General features: G+C 37.0%; 2 protein-coding genes across 2 annotated transcripts; both read right to left on the bottom strand.

Moving 5' to 3' along the window:
• Positions 1-4,336: 4,336 nt before the first annotated feature.
• On the bottom strand, positions 4,337-9,815 carry LOC110833179 (uncharacterized). The gene is made up of 3 exons (XM_087347555.1): positions 9,757-9,815; positions 7,481-8,210; positions 4,337-6,013 (listed from the first exon to the last, which is right to left on the bottom strand). Exons 1-2 carry the CDS (start codon positions 9,769-9,771, stop codon positions 7,503-7,505), a joined length of 723 nt encoding a protein of 240 aa, XP_087203681.1. The 5' UTR covers positions 9,772-9,815; the 3' UTR covers positions 4,337-6,013; positions 7,481-7,502.
• A 2,134-nt stretch (positions 9,816-11,949) lies between these two features.
• LOC110833258 (uncharacterized) lies at positions 11,950-19,031 on the bottom strand. Its single transcript, XM_022071068.2, has 2 exons — positions 18,939-19,031; positions 11,950-14,787 (listed from the first exon to the last, which is right to left on the bottom strand). The coding sequence occupies exons 1-2, from the start codon at positions 18,948-18,950 to the stop codon at positions 13,174-13,176; spliced, it is 1,626 nt and encodes a 541-aa protein (XP_021926760.2). The 5' UTR covers positions 18,951-19,031; the 3' UTR covers positions 11,950-13,173.
• Positions 19,032-20,140: the final 1,109 nt, after the last annotated feature.

Below are 20,140 nucleotides of genomic sequence, written 5' to 3'. Positions count from 1 at the left end.
CGTCCATCATCAGAGACTGTTGATGGCCCTGATAATTCAGGTAGTAAGCTCTTCTGAAACTTTGGTAAAGTTCTATCAGAAAACACGGTGCAAGTTTCCAGAAGACAGCCATCTTTGTTTATTAATCAATTCAAGAACCGTTACCATCGAATCTACACGTACTTATTGAAATATTAAAGTCCTTGATATAAATTGCAGGTGTTGGAAGAGGTTAAATGTTTGGACAAAATAGGAAGAGAATAAAACTTATGAAGGAACGTCGTTTAAGAATTTGGCAGTTACTCCGAAGTGGTGTTGTCTCCAATGAGAAAGTCTTTGCTTTCTGAGGGGAAAAGTTGGCGAATACTCTAGCGATTCGTCTCTGAGCGGTTTCGTGAATAATGTAGTTTGGCAGTCAATTCATTGTAGGCTATCCAGGCGCGTTTTGTTTACTTATTTAATGTATTCGCTTCTCTATTCGTCCCTGATTTCTTTTCATTTCCCTTTATTTTCATTTAATTGTCTTTCTTTTGTTTTCAGTTTGTAGTTTACCATCCCGACATGTTATGTTGATTTCTTGGGTTGTCTACGCGTCATTTTTTTGACACACAATGTTTGCTTTTCGTTCTCTTGAACATGTTTCGAACCAGTGTGGCCATCATCAGGTTCGTTTCCCTGTTTCTTTGTCATTTCACAATGTATCTCCTTCCCGATGTCCAAGAATAATGATAAAATTACATATAAAACTTTTATAATTCAGTAAAGTCGGTTAAAAGTTAAAATTCCAAAGCGATTTTCAGAAATGTTTTTAAAATTGTTTTTAGCCCAGCCTGGTGAGTTGTATATGCTTTTTTAAGTCGTTATGTTTATTTGTTTGCTCACTTTCACTCTTCACCTTTGTCCATTCTTTTGTTTACTTCTTTTGTGTATCAAACTACTGGCTGACCATTCCAAGTTCGTATGTGAAGGATAATACCTGTTCGGCATCACAATTGAATAAATAAATACGACTGTTAAAGCTTTCGACTTTGGTGTCGTATTTTATGACTTCGTAGAATTCTGTCTTGTAGGACACAGTACGACTTGTAATGGGAATATTAACTTTTCAGGTTATTTTAATTTTTCTGCAATTATATTGCCAAAATATTTCGCCCTGCCACAGTGTTACTCAATAAGTAGCTTTCTTACTTAAAAAAGCTGTAATTAAGTTTCATTTGGCTATTATCTGAGCTCTGTTCTCATATAAAACTTCAAGATCATACATTGAATGACTGAAGGATATTCTATCCCTCCCAAATACAACAATAAATATCCCCCGTTTCTCTACATTTAAGGGCAGGAGTTGATACTTTTAAGTAACAAAATTTAAAGTACTTTCGTAACATTACATTTATGCCTGATCAGTTGATTGGCTGACAGACTGACCTTACTCATTATTCCATATTTTGCATTACTATCCAGTACAGAAATCCTACTCCAAGGCATTTTATACTTTCCTACGTAAAGGCTAGTCGCGGCGAATTGACAGTGCTGTTTTGACGCATTTGATCGCCTAGAAATAACTATTTTATATGTAATCTTATAATTAGTGTCCACGAAACTGATGTCCTGATGTGAATATTGCTTCCAAGCCGTCACTGCAAATAACTCACAGGATAGTAAGAAACTATATTTAGTGTTCACCACATGGAAGCATGATTTATTTCGGAAACCGTTGGATAAATTACATTGAAATTTGGTATAACGGACCTATACTAAATACTGACGTCAGAGTTTATTAAAGATTCTTATCGGATTTTCAGATGACGCTGATATTAAACTTAACGATTTGAGATGGGGGAGGGGGTACTCGTGTACAAAAGATTGGTGCCCAACATAAAATACTGACGTCATAAAATACTAAACTTATATAATGAATGCGCGCGCGTGTTTTGGTGGTATGCACAGTGCAAAGAAAGCATAAAACGCCCGTCAGTGATTCACAACTTAGTTTTGCTCTGCTTTTCATTTCATACCAAAAACCTGTTCCTGATCCCATGCTTTCTTCTGACCTGGTCGCCGAACCAGAAGCATTTAGCTAATGAATTGCTTCAAACAAGATTCCCCAAGAAAGATCCGGTCTGGCGAAACTGATTATTCTAATTCTCGTGTGTTCTGCCGCCATGTAAGTTACTTTCTCCGCTTGAATCTGAACTTGTCTGATGTTAACTTATTGGCCACTTTCCCCTTTACTACTCTCTTAATCGTCAATCTCCTCAACAAGTCAGGAAGTGAAATGACCAGAGGATTTACATTTTGTATGAATTGTATGTCCAGTTGTCTTAAGGGTCAACTATGTAAGGTCATTGTTCACGCAACTTCACTTTCTTCCAGTGACATTTGTATTAACAAGTTGTAAGGTATAAACAAACAAGTCGTGCAGATATTTAAAGCTGACGTCATGAGTGTCGACTCTGCACATTAATCGAGTTAATCGAGATTGAAGATATGAAATTCTTTATAAATATAAAGATGTTACAAACTTGTCCAGTGGTTGTTATGTTTAATCATTCTTTCTATGCTCTTGTTATCTGAAAGCCATCTTCTGAAAACTATTTATGTTGCTAAAATCCTTCCACAGATGGTGCAAGACACTTATCACTAGGGTTCGGATGTTCATGACCTAAAAAAACGAGAAATATGCATGCAAATATGCCCCCAAAATAGCGAAATATGACCTAATTTGTTATGAAAAAATATTCGCTAACATTTAAGAAAAGCGTTTTGTATTTCAATCATGTTATCTATTTACATATGCATGTACAACTATAGTACATTACATTCCTAGCAATTTTAATCAAAAACCTCAGTCACTTTAAGTTGTAAATACCACGTTTTGGATCAGCATCAGATGTTGAGAATACGTGTTCCTATAAAAATAAGATAAATTTTAATAAAGAGCCTTTCATGCATTTCAAATTCATTAATTACAATTAAATAAATAAACAAAATTAAAAATATTACGTAAATTTCTTCATTCTCCTTTCTTGGCAGCATTACGATATATGACGATGTGCATTTTCAAGGTCTCAAATGAAAATCTTCTTAGATTGTCGCACAATATGGTCTTGTAACTTGAGACATCACAAACGTTTCGTGGCGTTATCGAAAATTACAGCGATAGAGGAGCGGTTTACTGTATCAAGAAGGAATAAGTCGTCAGGGCGGTCAGCAAAGAGAGTGCCAATAACGACGTAACAGGCAGGCACAGTTTTTTCGTAGTGTTGATTCGTCTCGAATTAACTGAGTCATGTATTTCTCCAATAAAAATTTGAACTGCTCATTGTTCACTTTGTTCAGTTGGCAGACGCCATCATTTCACACAGGTCCTTTGAAAATTCCGACGTTTTGTTTGATGGTGAAGTTGTTGCAGTGTTATCGAACAGCAGTCGTTGCTCGCTTTCATGACTGGTTTGTCGGCTCAATTTATTTTTATGCTTTACTGTATCACAATGTTGTTGCACATTAAATCCCTTACCAGCTGTAACTTAAACTTCACAAAGTTTACAGAACATAATTGTTCCATCAGAACTAAAATATTCCTCGCCGAAATCTTTAACGAAACCTCTTTACTTCGCACTTTCAGAACACTTCACTTTCGGCATCTTAACTAACTGAAGGATTCACTGTAAATGCCTGAGAAATGTAGTTACAAGTAAGAATTTTATACCCAAAATATTTATTTTATCCTCAAAATATAACCAAAATATGAATCTTGTCCTCAAAATATAACCAAAATATGAATTTTATCCTCAAAATATAACCAAGATATGAATTTTATCCTCAAAATATAACCAAAATAAGTATTTTATCCTCAAAACATAGCCAAAATATGAATTTTATCCTCAAAATATAACCGAAATATGAATTTTATTCTCAAAATATAACCAAAATATGAATTTTATCCTCAAAATATAAACAAAATAAGTATTTAACTACAAATATGACCAAAAACATGAAAATGACCTAAATATGCATTTATATGCAAAATAAAAACAGCATAATTTGATTACAATAACCCAGTTAGTGTTTAATTTCAGTTTAGAATCAAAATAAAAGCCCCAATAAAAATATGACATGTCATGAACATCAGAACCCTGCTTATCACTTATCTTCTGATGGACCAAAATAGATAGACCGGATGGGCTCTGATTAAGAACTTCAGTTTTGCACCTAAAGATAAAAATCGAATTTACGAGACAAACAGTGGACGTATTATGATAATAATACAAATGTGAAATGGGGATTAGGAACTGTGGGTGTGAATTAGATAAAATTATACTTCTGTGGTGATGATGTTTATTTATTTTTTGTTCTTGGCGTGTTAACCTTACTTTGTTACATGTGAGGAATGAGAGATTCATATTAAAATATTTTCTGCAGTTGAATTGAAAATAATATTAAAGTGGTTGCAGAAGTCTGTGATTACTTTTTTCGAGAATTAACGTAGAGATGCTGAAAAAATATGGAAAGACTTCTCAGTCGTAATAATCTATTCGTGGTTCTGAGATACCCTCATCGGATACCCGAATACAAAATGATGACAATTTTGCTGAATGTTTAGGTTCCTTAGCAACATTGTCTGTTTTATCATGTCAGTGTGGGCAACTACAAATATAAGTTTAAAACAGAAATACGGTTTTTAACAAGTGAACCAGACAACCTAGTGACTGGTATGGATCACCGCGTAGTTTGGTAGGTTCAAAATTGTAATTGAATAGTTAATAGTAGCTCAGCTGGTCAAGAAACTCCCTGTTGTTGGAACCGGAAGAATGGTTACTATGTTTAAAACAGTCCACTTCTAGTTCCTTCTGAGCCAGATAAATTCAAACCACACTTCACACTCTGTTAATTTGAGATTCATTTTAATATTATATTTTCCCCACCTACATGTGTCTCGCACGATGTGTTTTCCTTGAGGTTATCTAACTAAAATTTCTCATTTCTTTCGTTTATGCTACATGCCCCACCCATCTTATTTCCCACAGGCTAGGAGTACAAATTATGAAGCATCTTAATAGCCTATCATCTACAAAAGGTTTTATTTGGCCTCCTCTCACTCTTTCGTAAGTCCAAATAATCTGCTCTGAGCACTTTGTTCTCTGATTTAATCCGTGTATTTCTTTATAAAATGTGACCAAATTGCGTACTCAACAACAAGCAAAATTTAAATTTTTCACATTTGAATATTTACGTTCTACGGGAATCTCGGGGGATACCATTTTGTGGATTGAATTGTAGGAGACATTTCAGAATTTAACGTATTCTTAATTTCGCGACAAATATAGTTTTGAATCTTGTGTTTTAAAATTAATACTTCTTATTGTATTTTAATAGAATTTATGTTTTATTTAGCTTGGTTGTGTGAAAGTAGCGTGCAACACCTTTCTTCGTGTGATGGCGTGATACTTTCTTGTTAGTTTGAGAAACATGCACAAGATGGCAGGAAGTTCAACAATCGCACCTACAGAGTTGGTATAAAATGTTGAAATATATTCGATGCCCAGACCAAAATTTCTCTTCAGAAATGTGTACTTTGTAAAGAAATGTAGTCACACATTTAATTTCATGTTTATAATCTTTTGACATGACTGTCCATAAATATTTCTGCAACTCTATTGCTCTGTTAAACTTAACGTTTGTTCTTTGGATGAATTGATATACGACGTACTAAAATGAAAGTGTAGTTTGGCTGCAAAACATTTAATGAAAAAGAATACTTTCTAATTGAAGATTAAAACTGAGTAAACAAATTAATCATAGGTGTAAACATTTTGTTAACATTGTTCGCCTTAGTCTGTATATCCAGCTTAACACAACATTTCAGTGAATGCAATGAACACATTTATTGCTGAATTTAAATTGCTACATAGTGCTTGTAAAGTTACAGATTCTATACACAAACATTTGTTACCACTTAATGAGAAAGTAGTTGTCTGGAAGGTTTTTGCGCGCCAGTCGCACTGGGTTTGTGTGCCACACCTCGAAGCATCATCTGAAAACAGACAACAGAGTCATGCCGAGAGACAACGCAAGTAATTCTGTTCAGCCCACTTCTCTCAGCTTGCAAAGGAAGATGGGCATATCGTATGATCACATCCATGTGCTGATCCCCTTATAACTTCTTAATCTATTGCAGGATTTTCATTAAACATGGCATGAGACAATTAATAACCTGCAAATATGAATACAAATATGGCGGCCGTGCAAGCTTCTGATACTGACGCGCCTCCAGCGCCACTGAATGTAGTGTTATCAAATGTATCTAATTTTTTTGAAGTAATTTTCTGCAAAGTGTGAAATTTGAATAGGTTGGCCGCTAGAAATCCACACTTGCCTTTCAGTTTGTTAAAGTAATTTCTTTTTTCGAACCATTGCAGCTAGACATCTGAAATTTCGTATACGAGTAGAGATATGCAGTAAGCGTGTTTATTAAGTCCACATTATATGTATTTATGCGTTAACAGTTATGAACATGGAGGAGACGCGAAGAATTTAATTTAATTTTAACTGGCATATAAACTTAGTTGGCCGACCGCAGTGGCCACGCGGTCTGAGGCATGGACCTCGTACGCCTGGCCGCTGGGACCGTGGGTTTGAGTCCCACTCAAGGCATGGATGTTTGTCCGCGTCTTTCTGTGTTTGTATAGGTAGAGGCCTTGCGTCGGGCTGATCACTCATCCAAGGAGTCCTACCATTGTCCAAATACATCAAAATAAATAAATAGAAAACGACACCTACGGGTAAAAGAGGATGAGAGAAAGAAAGAAAATATAAACTTAGTTGGAATTTATTAAGAGAGATAAATCACTGGATTTTATAAGAACAGGCGTATACTGCTTGGCAGTCTACCCAGAATTTCCTGAAGCATTTAAAGGAATATCGAAGATATTCCTGACATTTCAATTTCTCACAATGGCGACAATGAAGATGGTTATCTTCTGGGTTGTTGTGACTAAACTCTGGTAGAAGTTTACTGAACTTTCAGAAATGCTTGCTGCCTCCAACAAGAGGACAGTATCTATGGATCACATTGTTGCAAAAATTGCTTTGATTCGCACTGTTTCAACAATAATCTTAGTTACTATTGTTATCTTTGACATATGCATTGTTCATGTACGTACAAATATAACTTTTTGTCTAATTCTGTATATGTAAGGGTTGCGAAAACTGTATATGTGTTTTGAAAGAATCAGCAGTTGGCGACATTGAAAGTATTCCTCATATAATTAGTTATTTCAATGTCATTGATGTCTACTGCATCCTTTATAATTGCACACAATTTTGCACATCTAAAAATATCTTGTTAAGTCAATAATGTATAATGGTTATAAGTTAGATTTCAGTGATATGTTTTATAGGAATCCATTAAGTCTCTTGCAACTATCTGAATGCTCCTAAATAAGCCCCATGCACCACCTCCATACAAATCTTCGTGATTTATCTCTGGTGGACATCTCACCTGATCGAAGCGCCCTCTGCTATTAGCCCCATGGTCCATACTCTATTGTCTTCTTGGGTACGATATATTGGCTGCTAGCTGGAGGGTGAGGAAGGCTGGAACTTGCTGCCTTAGCAGCCTGCGCAGAAGCTACAGCTGCTTTGGCTGCGATCGCCGACTGTTGTATTGCCGCAGCTGCAGCTGCAGCGGCCTCTGATTTCTCTATAGCAGCCGCTGCGTTCACTGCCGCCTCAGATCGCTGAATAGCAGCCGCTGCGGCTGCTTCCTTTGCCGCCGCAATGCGCTGTTGGGCCACGACTGCATCTTTCGCTGCCTGGACATTTTCCCTTGCAGCTGCAGCAGCTGCGGTAGCTTCTTTAGCTGCAGCAACAGCCGCTGCGACTTCTGCGGCGTTGGCAGCTGCTCTGTTAGCGAGAGTCTGTGCTTGTTGCTTTGCGACATAGGTTTTGGCAGCAAGAGCTGCGGACAGGGCTGCATGGTTAGAGATGGCGACGGGCGGAGGAGAAAATATTGAAGGCTGCTCGAAATATGTGGGGAAGGATGGCGCTGCGTTGAAACCAAAGTTAGGAACTCCAGAAAAACCAAATCCAGGAACTTCACCTCCGAATCCGCCGTATCCAAGGCCAGAGACACCGCGTTTGCTTGTCTTTTTCTCTAGTCTGTTATTAAAGTGCTCTTCGTCACGCATAGCAGACACCGCAAGTAACAGACCGGCGAGAAGGACAAATACCTAGTTACGATAGACGGTACCATATTAACATCGCTGTCTGTTTGCTACTAGACATAGAACACTAAAAAATAATCTTACCCTATCTGGCACTTGTCTATTTTCTGGAGCGACTTGTGAAGTACATCCCAGCTTCATAAAAGAACAACTTACTTGAATTATCTTCTAGTTATATGCGCATTATTGAGTCGCGGTGCCAAAAACTTTACTTATTGTGTAAAAGATTTTCCGTTGCCAAACTATAAGTCAACTTGTTTCAAACGATCTTCGCCCTGATAATGGAAGCATCAAGGACCTCTGAAATCTTAGAAAATTTCTACCAGACTATACAGCGCGCACCCAGAAGACAGCCATCTTTGTGTTCACCGCCGTGAAAACCTCAAATCTACTTCTTTGAAGATTAATTTTAAATGTATGTCATTTGTGTGAAGAAACAGGAAATAATTTATCACCAGAATTAACGAATTTCTATTTCGAATATGAACTTAGGAAAGTTCAACAAATTCAGGTTCTCGTGGAATGAAATCGACCACCCCAGCGTTTTGATTATACTGATTATGTACGTTTATTGAAAGAAAATACATAAGGTCTCTTATTAGACTTATTAGGATTTTTAGACATTTAATTAATAATGACGTGCATATTCTAATTAATTTTCAATATAAAATGGTAAACATATTGAGTTCAGAAATGCAATGTATCGTAAAATATGTAACATTTCAAACTCTTAACTTTGCTATTAGTAGTTGCACTTGAATCCTAAGATTCACCGTGGTCCCGATTGAAGGACTTTGGTGGTGCAGTGTTAACATTGGGGTGTAGATTGTACGATTTTTCATCCAAATACCTCGAAGAAGGTTTGGTTAGGTTTCACGTTCAGTTTATGATGTCAAGATGTCTGTCTTCTGGGATGTTGCTCTGTGTAGTCTGGTACAAGTTTACTGACGTTTAAGAGGTCCTTGCTGCCTTCATTATCAGGATTACGAGTGTCCAACAACCAAGACAAAAACTTTAACTCTCACAAAATTTATGATTTGGGTGGAATTATTTTAGAAGAGTCGACAGCCGAGACTTATCAGTGTTCAGAATGACCTCTTTACGAGAGGTTTTACAACAAAAACTAAGTATTCGTTTCTTATCCTATATCCAAACTATATATTTAGCCCAACTTTACACCGTTGGTGTCAATAGCCTATCAGACGGCCAGTATAAAGTATGGAAGATTTTGGTTATGTAAGCTGTGCCCCGAATAACTTAAATTGTCCGATCATTTGTTCTCCCTCTGGGCCGTATATTTATATTTTTGAAATTTATTCCATCCCTTCAAAGTAAGATACCACGTTTTGCATCTATACAAAACAACTAGAATATTTTGTAATATTATATACAGGCCCTATATTACGTATATAGTTAGGCTATGTACAGTATAAATTTTACATTTCTGTACAGAGTAACAACAAACATTTTCTGAGTTTATTCATTTTATTTGAACAAAATTTAATTTGTATGTAGTATTATTTTCTATATATATTTTATAATTCTGACTTACCATTTGGATGCTCATGGCTAAGAGTATGACGGATTTTTTCCTTGAGAATGGATGATCACTACAAGCTTACTGATGAACCGTGTCGAAGATTGGTCGATATTTATACCAGGGACGAGGACGCCCTTTTCATACACCCACCCAATTCCGGAGATGGACACAATACTGAGAAGACACACCCACATTACATTGTTACTGTCATTATTATAATAATTTCTTCTGTTAACTTTCACACGCACTAAGGTGCAACATGGAAGACTTCCCTTTCAGATAATCTTTAATTACTCTTTGAAATTCTTGATTACACAAAATTGACATGAAATGTTTCTACAGCATCACGATCCCAAGTCTTAACAACGAAAACTTTTCCTTTCCCTTAACATACGTGATCATTATTGCAGACCAATAAGGAAACGGTGGAAGTCTGATCCCTCAGAACATGGCTAAAACCTCTTAGGTTCTTAAATTTGTACACGAATTAATTACTGAAATTATATTTGACGATCGAAAAGCAAACACTGGCTTACCAACTAACTTAAATACTTGATCAAGTTTAATGACTTTACCCTGAAGATAGAGACATACGTATGCCTTGTCGTTTACAAGAATATAGACAAAGGGCATCTTTAACACTACAAACTAACGTTTAATCAATTTTGAAGTCACATCAGATTAAGAAGTAACTTTAAATATGATAAATATAGTAATTAAATGTCTGTCAGAAATTTTGCATGCTTAAACAAGATAAGACAAAACATGCATACACGTGTCTGCTTGTAATTTTATGTCTAAAAATTTAAAAGTTTGTTTGACACAGGTCTATAAAAATTATGGTATTTAAACATAGCAGAGTCATTAATAAATACTCACCTCCTTAGTTTGTAACCATAGAAGGTTTACACTGAAAGTCAGATGTCAGAAACTGTTGGCCGATTTTCGAATTAAAACTAAACACTTTGCCAGTGTTGTGGACTGGTTTGTAATGCGAAAGTCTTTAAAGCGTAAGAACTATGTTATTTGCGAACTCGGCATCTGGGGGAACCATTTCCATTTAGTCTAAATTTGTGTACACTTGGGCAGACAAATAATGCAGTGAGTAAGAGTGAGACAGGTTTGCCATAAGACATATTCGAAATAAAATAGGTTGCTTATTTTTAGAATGGTCCAAAATGTACCTATTAAGTTTAATGCTAATCTGTTTAAAAATAAATATACAATTAAAGTTTCAAAATGTCTAAAGTATTTTATTGCATGCTTCTGTGAAGTGATATATTATAGGCTGTGTAAGGACATATGAGGAACATGAAATTGGAAGTATGTTTATTAGAACAGATTAATAAGGTACTTGTTCTCCAAAGATAACGTTACTGAAACATAATATTTAATGTGTTAGAAAGTAATTTTAATATAACATTGTAAATGTATTCAGAATCACACAAAACCATAAGATGTTTCTGTCACAAGTGGACTTTAACATAAAGCCGGCATCGATAGCTCGACAGACTGAAGGCTTTTAACACATTTTAAATTTGACACTATGATGCGTACAGGATTACACAGATTTTCTGGTTAAAATATATTAATATATATAGATGAGTTTTAAAGTTCTCATGGCGGCTAGTATGAAGATTGCTGTCTTCCGGGTTGTTGGGCCGTGTAGTCTGGTAGATGTCCACCAACGTTTCAGAGGTCCTTGCTGCCTCCATCATCAGGGCGATAAATCTTTGGTGGAAATCTACCAGACTACACGGCGCAAGAACCCAGAGGACAGCAATCTTCAGACTCACCGCAGTGAAAACCTCAAATCCTATCTTGCATGACTTGTAGGTAGTTACAAATGTTTCGGAAAAACATACTGTCTTTATCTTCTGGGCTTCCTCGGCTTTAGTACTCGAAATAACTCCATCGATAGTACAGCGCCTAGTTTCGTGGGTTTCGTGACTCGCATTGTACTTGGAAAATATTGATGTAACTTAAACTAGAATGTTTATTGTGTGATCTACGTTAAGACTTATTGGAATTAAAGACGTTTTCATTATGCTACATTGTCGACTTACTGTAAATTTTGTAAATCTAATTTTATTACAGTTCTGTAACATTTATATTTTCCAGAAACGTTTCAATAGAGTTTATGGCGATAGTGTTGGTCCTATGGTAATGGTGAAATGCAAACTTCATTAAATGAAACTGGGCAAATTAACATGGTATGACAACAGATGCTTTTATTAACAGCGTGTTGAGACAATACACTTACAAACATTGTTAGATACTTTCTGATTACTGCTGCAGAATTCATGACTATTTCTCTTACGTAAAACTGAATACTGTCCGCGCGCCAAGGCATGTCCCCAGGGAGTGGGTGGGCATGAAAGTTTAGTTAGGCTGTACTCTTTCCCAACACATGGGTTTCCCTGCAACACACTGTACAGCGCTACTGGAGTGTATTGTGTTGTAAATAGGCGGAGTGCGCATGCTCAATAGGACTCCCCTTTCGCTTAATACTTGTTCCACACGGACTTCTCTTGGCGTGCGGACAGTAGCATCTGTTTTCGACAATAAAGGTTTCTACGGCTATGTTCGTATTACGGTCCTCAGGATTGTTTCACTGTGTATTCTTGTTAGCAAATTCCAACGTTACGGAAAAAGATGCGTGTTTTTGTGTTCCCTAGCCCTAACCTTCTACATTCCTCTGAATAACTCGTCGATATCCTAATTCTACCCAGTTTCATCCTCAAGATGGAGGAAGAATGTATCTTTCGAAACGTTGGTATTTACATATAAGACAAAACGAAGTAAAATTCCAAAACCTGAGTCTCGAGATAGATGTTTATTTTCCTGATGAAAACGCCCCCTCTCTCTCTCTCCCTCCCTCTCTCCCTCCCCATTTCTCATATATATCTTTTTTCATACTCAGGCACTTGGTTTATGATTGCGCTAATTTTTTTTAACCATTTTCCATTCGACAACCCTCTTGATTACTTTCATATTCTAAAGTAGAAGGACCTGCCGTTTTCATCGGAACCCTATTTTCGTATTAACGTCTTACTCTGTGTATTAACAGGAATAAAACATAGCTGCCTATATATGCGTATAGTTCGTGTTTTAGCTTCTTATATCTCACTTATAATATACCAGTTAAGATTTTTAACAACAAATTGGTAGATCTTGCACTGTGATTACAATCTTCCATTGAATTCAACGTTATTGTATTCCCTGAAGTAAATATGTAATACGGCATATCACAAAAAAGCTGTAGGAATCTTGATACATATATTGGTACATAAGTAACCAAATACAGCTATCGGTAGGGAAATACAAACATACATTTAAGTATGCCTTATTGAATGGTAAATTGAAAATTGTCGTTGTAAATGTGCATAAAATTTACATTTTTAACAATGAAGAGCCACATTTGTCAGCCTATCTATACATTTTATTCATATGTGTTATTGTCGTGGTGATAGATTGGTGGCCTACAGCGTCTCTGTCCTGATGGCCAGGTGGATTATTTTGTGGTCGTGGCTCATGTGTTGGGAGTTTAAAGGGGCTGTTTGGAAAGTATTCAACCGATTTGTCGTAAGAATACTTGGGAGGTCTGTACTGGTAGTAATGTAGTGTTTTAGGAATTTCAGTTTCTTTGTCTTCTGTCGGCGTCATGTAGCTGTCTGTTACTTTGCTCTGCTTACTATACACCATTCTTAAACGTTTCTCATTTTCTGAAGCTGGATTTTTGTAATAATCGGATACTTGTTTATCGTTTGAAGATTCTGCAGCGAAATCAGGTACTTTAAAGTTTTCGTTCGTTGGAAAAGCTTTGAACTGATCCACAAAATGTATTGGACCAAAGTCATTATGATCGTCTGAAAAACTGTTAATGTCACTACTAGCTGCTTTTGAAGGTGAAGATTTATAGAAATTGCAGCTTTTCGAAGGGACATCAGATGATTCTTCAGGTTCATCATCATCATTATTACCATCATCATCTGGTGGATGAGTAAATTGAGGACGTTTCGTGTTTTCTGCAAAGTCGAACGAATTTTTGTGGTCACTATCATCATTGTCCTCGTCCTCATAATTCGATTTATGTGATGACTCATAAGACCTTGAACTCTCCTCAGAATCATTAGAGTCTTCTAGTTCTTGTGGACTGTTCTTTGTGTATGATTCCTTGTCCTCAATATCTGGCAGAGGTTCTGAATATTTAGACGAATACTGGTACCTTCCCTTTACAGATGGCTCAGGGACTGATGTTTCATGTTCTTTGACAGGCGCGGGCATACTTACAATCTGTTTATTTCCTTTAGTATCACCAAGAGAATTCTGTTTAGATTTCGATAAACCTAACTGGGCATAGTCCTGGTTATATGATGTAAGAGGAAATGCAGGGTATTTTGTGTATAAATCTTGTTGACTTTGATCGTAACCATTATTGCCAAATGTAGCAGGTGCTAAAGAGTTGAAGAAACCGACATTAGTCGTTGGTTGGTATGTCGGAGTCACAGGAAACCCTCCTACACCATTCGTTGACGGCTTCTGAAGAGCTGAGAGAGTTAATGAAGGCCATGATGACGGTAAACTGATAGCTGATGGAAAATATGAGTTTTGTAATGGAGGGTAAAATCCTGATACTGGAATTGATTCAGCTGCAGAAATGTTATGTTCTTGTGTATAATTGTAGGGCATAGTATAAAGTGGTTGATAAATGCCACCCAAGTTTAGAGGTTGGAATGATGGGATTAAATTATTGTAATTGATGTAATTCCCTTGATTTTGTCGCTGGCTAGGGTTGTTCAGGTACGTGTAAGGCGCGGGAAACGCTGAAACTAATACAGATTGTGTCGCAGCTGGTTGTTGGTTGTTTTTCATTGGGAGATACTGTAGGGCGTATCCTCTAGAGTCAGGCACTGCAGCTGTGTACGTTTGTGACGTTACGGAACTTTGTCCCTCCGGAGCAGCCATTTTGGTGACGAACCTTGACCAGAATGGCGTGTTCGACACTGCGAACACTGTGGATGAAGATAGAATGAAGAACAGCTGTGGGAAAAAAATCGAATATCAAAAACTAATAGCGTGTAAAGTGGTGTGTACACATCTATGTGTGAACATCGACATGTTTGTTCTGTTAAGGGCTGACACTTGTCTGTGTATATTTTCAAAGGTGACTGAGGACAGTAAGGGGCATATATTCGTCTATGGTAGAGTAATTAAATAATAATTATTAATTCAATGAGCTAATAAAAATAACTGAATTGAATTGAATTTACTTTTGGCGCCTTGTTGGGAACGATTTCATCGTCATTTGAATAAGTTTGTACATTTGTGGTGCTCTGAGATGGGAATTATACGAGTGGTGGACAATGACAAAATCTATGTTAAACATAAACTTGAGAATTAAAATTAACATTGGCAGCTTAAATATGTTGTTTCCTTTAGTTGTTTGAAGTACAGACATAACAAATCTCAAGGTTTAGTTATCTCCCTTTGTAGGGAAAAGGTTTTGTCACTCTTCATAATTTACACCACAACCCTGTCCTTGTACTGATTAGTCAAATATTTATAGAACTAGCGTATAAGAGGAAGACTGGGCTAAGTCAGCCATTGAGTTGGCAATAAAAATATACGTTTACTTTACACATAATACATATTTATGACTTAAGTACTTAATTACATGCAGTTTGTTATAGATCGACAGGATATAATGTAGATGACAGGGCAATGGCAGGAGCTTGCAGAACGACTTTGATTACGCATTTTTATTGTACTAGTGATTTTATCGGAATCAGTAATTTTATGCAAATGTGTTATCAGATATTTATGCCCCTGAATGAATTAAAGGTAACGAAACTTTAACATGGTAATACTCATAAATTCAAAGTGTTACAAAGATCTATCGAAGGTCTCCAATTATTGGGCCTACAAATGCAAAAGTTTGTTTGGTCCATTAAGTTACAGTGAGTTAAATTGAATCGATTTATCTTAGTCTCTTAAATAATCAGAGCGGATTAAACATAAGCTTTTATATTAAAAGTGTCTTACTTTAAGCACAGTTTGATCAAGGTCTGCCAACAGACTCAAAGTTAATCTGTGCTAAGAAGTAAAGTGGTCATAAGAATGAACCAGTCGAAATCAAGATAGAGATATGCGAAGACTTTCTGCAGTGGAACATATTCAGTTAATGGTAACTTATGGAACAGAGAAACCCTGTTCCTTGCGTACTGGCAGACGGACAAACATGAGGAAACCAAGAGTTTCACAAGAATTTCTTGTCGAGAACAATCTTATTTTATACGTACGCCATGCAGTTTGTATTTATGAATTCCGTATGATTCTCGGTGTAAACAGGGATTATTTTTTAAACAGAATGAACCATATAATTTTTGTAATGGTGATTTTTTCTGCAAAGACTAAAATTTTGAATATTATTGAGACGAGCTACCGCTTCAAGAGTTTAAAGGGGAATTAAAATTATCAATAATTTCTTACCAACCTGTAATTCTGTAATCCCCAGATCATAACGCACAGTAGCATAAAATATTATTAATTATGATTTCAGGAATCGATGACCTCTCGATAGGATTTGCAATAAGATCACAAATCATTGAATATAAATGTTTGATAGCCTGACATTGGAAGTACATGTGTTGATCCACAAGCGTGTGTCGTTTTTGTGACTTGTGATTGTGCGTCATGTAAGCTAAAGAACAATGTCCAAATTCAATTGCCAACTTTTCATAGCCCCCTTCCCCTCCTATTGATTTTGTTAACACTTTTGAAAACATCACGCTCCACCGCCAGTCAAGTTCATGTATAGCGGAGAGTGCCTCGTGAATACTACTTAAAAGGAAAGAGACAATTTATTGACGCCCTATGATAAAAATTTTTTGGCCGAAATTTAACGTGGCACATCGTTTTTCCACCGGAATAATAGTCTTGTTTGATGATACATGTGTGAGACAAACGTAAAGTAACAGACGAAATAAGAGTAACGATTTATTTAAATCCTTTAGAGTAAAAAACATAAATGAGCTTGTAGTAACTAACAATATATTAAAAATAATTTTGCGGGCGTGTTTATAAGTGGTCTGGGGTCGGATGTGGCCCACGGGCTGCCAGTTTTACCACGCTTCTCTATAACGCAGACAATATACAATTGAAAATTCAATGGAAATATGTAGAAATGACAGACAAGCTAAAACTACGTGCTACTTTATCCTGGTCGACGTAATCCATACGCTGTTTCGACGACTGCAGACGCGTCTCCGTGAGACAGGACGTATAACACCAACAGCTCCTGTGAATGCAGCATGGCTACTTCATTGGGTGGCGTCCATACAGTCCGTGGGCGACCTGCATTCACACGTGCCGTTGGTGTTACACGTACCCCGCTTATTTTTTTAAATTTGTTCTTTACATTCTCACATCTCATTGTCCTTTACGTTCGTCTATTTCAGGTACAACTCTGTTGTTAGATCACTGATAAATCACACTATCGATACCACACTGCACAGGGGAAAAACTGTATTTTTCTTTTGATAGTGAAATGGCGATGTTGGTCTTGTGGGTTGTAATTCTGCCCGGTCTTCAGTAGCCACCACCAAATTGCATGCTTCAAGGTCACAGAAAAATTATACAAGTTCGCAACACGAAGAGTGGAGTCCAGAGAAGTGAAGACTACTCAGAAATTGTATCATAACGAAGCTAGTAACACTTCACACACGTCGTTACAACCCAGAAGACAACATTGCCACTCCTGGTTCGTATTTGGAGATTCGGAGTACAAATTTCGCCCAGGACACTGGATGTTCTGATTGAGAGTATTTGTGTTTTGTTTTTTTTAGTCCATCCAGAAAAATGTCGGAATAACAGCCTACATTAAGCCACAACATTTTCCATATCATTTCTAATTCAGCAATCATGTTACTTTGTGCAAAGAATGTACATTAGGCAGTGGTAGTAAAAGGAGAAATTTTGTCGAGTAAAGAAAATCAAAACAAACTTGACCGAACATTTAACTCACTGGGTAAGTAAAGTAAAGTTTGTCCCACTATATGCCATGTAGGCATTTGGGGTGAGTGGAGGTATAGCTCCTCTCTTCCTTGACCTCGGCACTACATGGGGGTGAGTGGTCAGCATCACGCCCCGGCCGGCTTTACCCCCGGGAAAGGACCCCGGTACCCATTGTAGAGGAGGCTGGGTGGGCCCCAGAGCCGGTCTGGACGCAGAGGCTAGAGGAAAAATCCTCTGCCCCCGTCGGGGATCGAACCCCGGTCGTCCAGCCCGTAGCTAGTCACTATACTGACTGAGCTACCCCGGCTCATTAACTCACTGGGTACGAACTCAAAAACGTGGAATGAAAATACCATCTATACAGTGATTACTAGAAGAAGTTCACACAATCTTAAAATGAAGGAATTTGAAGAATCGCTTATTACGGAGCACGAGAAAGAAGTGTTTATCTTAATAGAACAAATATAAATAAAATAAAATAAAATGTAACAAGAATAATTTTAACTTAGATAAGTTTGTCGTATGCGATACTCAAGCTTCAAAGGAAATTTTTATATTTTATTGTGTATCCTCCGTGTAAAGAGAGAACATGTATTTCCTAATCCAAACAAAAGATAAATTTTATAGGCCAATTTTACCAGTTGTAAGCTAACACAGCCGTATTTATAAATAAATTGAAACTTATTACGCAATAAAGTAAATAAAATCGATTTTAGTAATCCTTTTGTAGCAGTCAATGAATTACAACACCTGTTAGCACTTTAAATTATTATGTAATATTGGACTTGCCTTTAATTCTTTCAATGTCTTTCGTCTCTCTTAAAGAGCCCTTAATCGTCACTAGTCTGCATGCGTAAAGTTACTTCGTAAATTAGGCTACCCTACACACTACACCAGCCGGTTATTTGACAAATTTACTTGTTTGCGAATGCAGGCTGATGTCTATGGGGCTCTTTATATCGATTTTCGTGTGGGCTGTAAATATCGATCGTTTAAGTCTATCTCCGGTTCTAGGATAAAGGAATAAGCCTACTTTTAAACAGAAGCCCAAAAGCAGCAATCGTATTTCGATTGTATCGTTTGGACTTTCTGGCACCTGCGATATATCGATTCCCGCTATAGTATGAGCACAGATAGCGTAGCTGTTGCGTGAATCGCACACAGCCAACTGAACTTACCAGCAGTCTCATCTTGAAGCTTCTTGTAGCCAAACACAACCTGGTCTCAATCAAGTGTGAAGCAAGCGACACTACGTTTATATAGCGAACTTCACGCGACAGTGGTCATGACACTGTCCTCGTGCAATTGGAGTCAATTCCAACAAAGTGAATGTGGACTATTATCGCGATATCGGCGAGAGTGTTTCTACCAGGGGTGTCCTCTGTACAGATAAGCGTACGCTGACAGTAATGTTTACGAGATGGTATAATCTTTCCAGTTGTTCCCAGTTTTATGAGGCCTTTGCTAAAGTTGAATTTATGTCATGTGTGTGTTAGAATTATATTCTAATTGGATCCACAATTTTCTCTAGTCTACCCAGGAAAATTCTTGGTCACGACTACTTAGTTTTATGACATATTTCAGTTACCAGCAGCATAAATAGTTCACAAACTATTCATAAATAAACCCAGAAAGCAAGAAGTCTTTTGTTGATAATTAGATACGTATCTACCCGGACGACTTGTCAGCGTGAGGAAGACGGGGATAAATTGGTAGCCGGCACAAACACACAGTAATAACATGGACTTTGACATTTCGGAACCCTGTACAACAGTTAATTGAATCTACACATTTTTTGTTTTGTTTCATTCTTGAGATTTCCCATGCTTTATTGATTTGCCAGTTTATTATAGGATGCTAACTCGTTATTGCAAATGCAAGAAAACAAACAGCTGTACACTTCAAATAGAATATATCCAATTTAAAAAGTTAAAACAATAGTAACTTTAATTCTTGAATTTCAATCACGTAGAATAGTCGGATAGCGTCCACTCCTCTCCGTCTGTCAGAGATTAGGCAGGTCTGTTTGGTTTGAGGATGTGACGATTAATTCTGAACACATTTGATATGAATACTGGACTAACTAGTCTTTAGGCAATATAACACTTAAAATTGCTTGTACTCAAGACACGAACGGGATTCGAACCCGTTGTCAGTTATGTTGCAGTCTCATACCACATTAATCGAAAACTTTCACTCATTGTTTACAGACGCGGAAGGAAATGGACACTCCTGGCTGAACGAGAGCAGACAGTTTTTACATACATTAAACGAATTCTGTTTCTTGTAATGGGATTTACCTGTGCAATGGTGCGTTACAACATCTGGTGTTGGAGGGGGGGGGCAGAAAATCTGGAATCTGACATTGAATCTACTTGCT

The sequence above is a fragment of the Zootermopsis nevadensis genome, unplaced genomic scaffold (genome assembly GCF_977971745.1).
Source record: "Zootermopsis nevadensis isolate Lab colony 2312 unplaced genomic scaffold, Znev_1.0 Znev_ptg000012l, whole genome shotgun sequence".
In the NCBI taxonomy this organism is placed as follows: domain Eukaryota; kingdom Metazoa; phylum Arthropoda; class Insecta; order Blattodea; family Termopsidae; genus Zootermopsis; species Zootermopsis nevadensis.
This window is presented reverse-complemented; position numbering and strand designations above follow the sequence as displayed.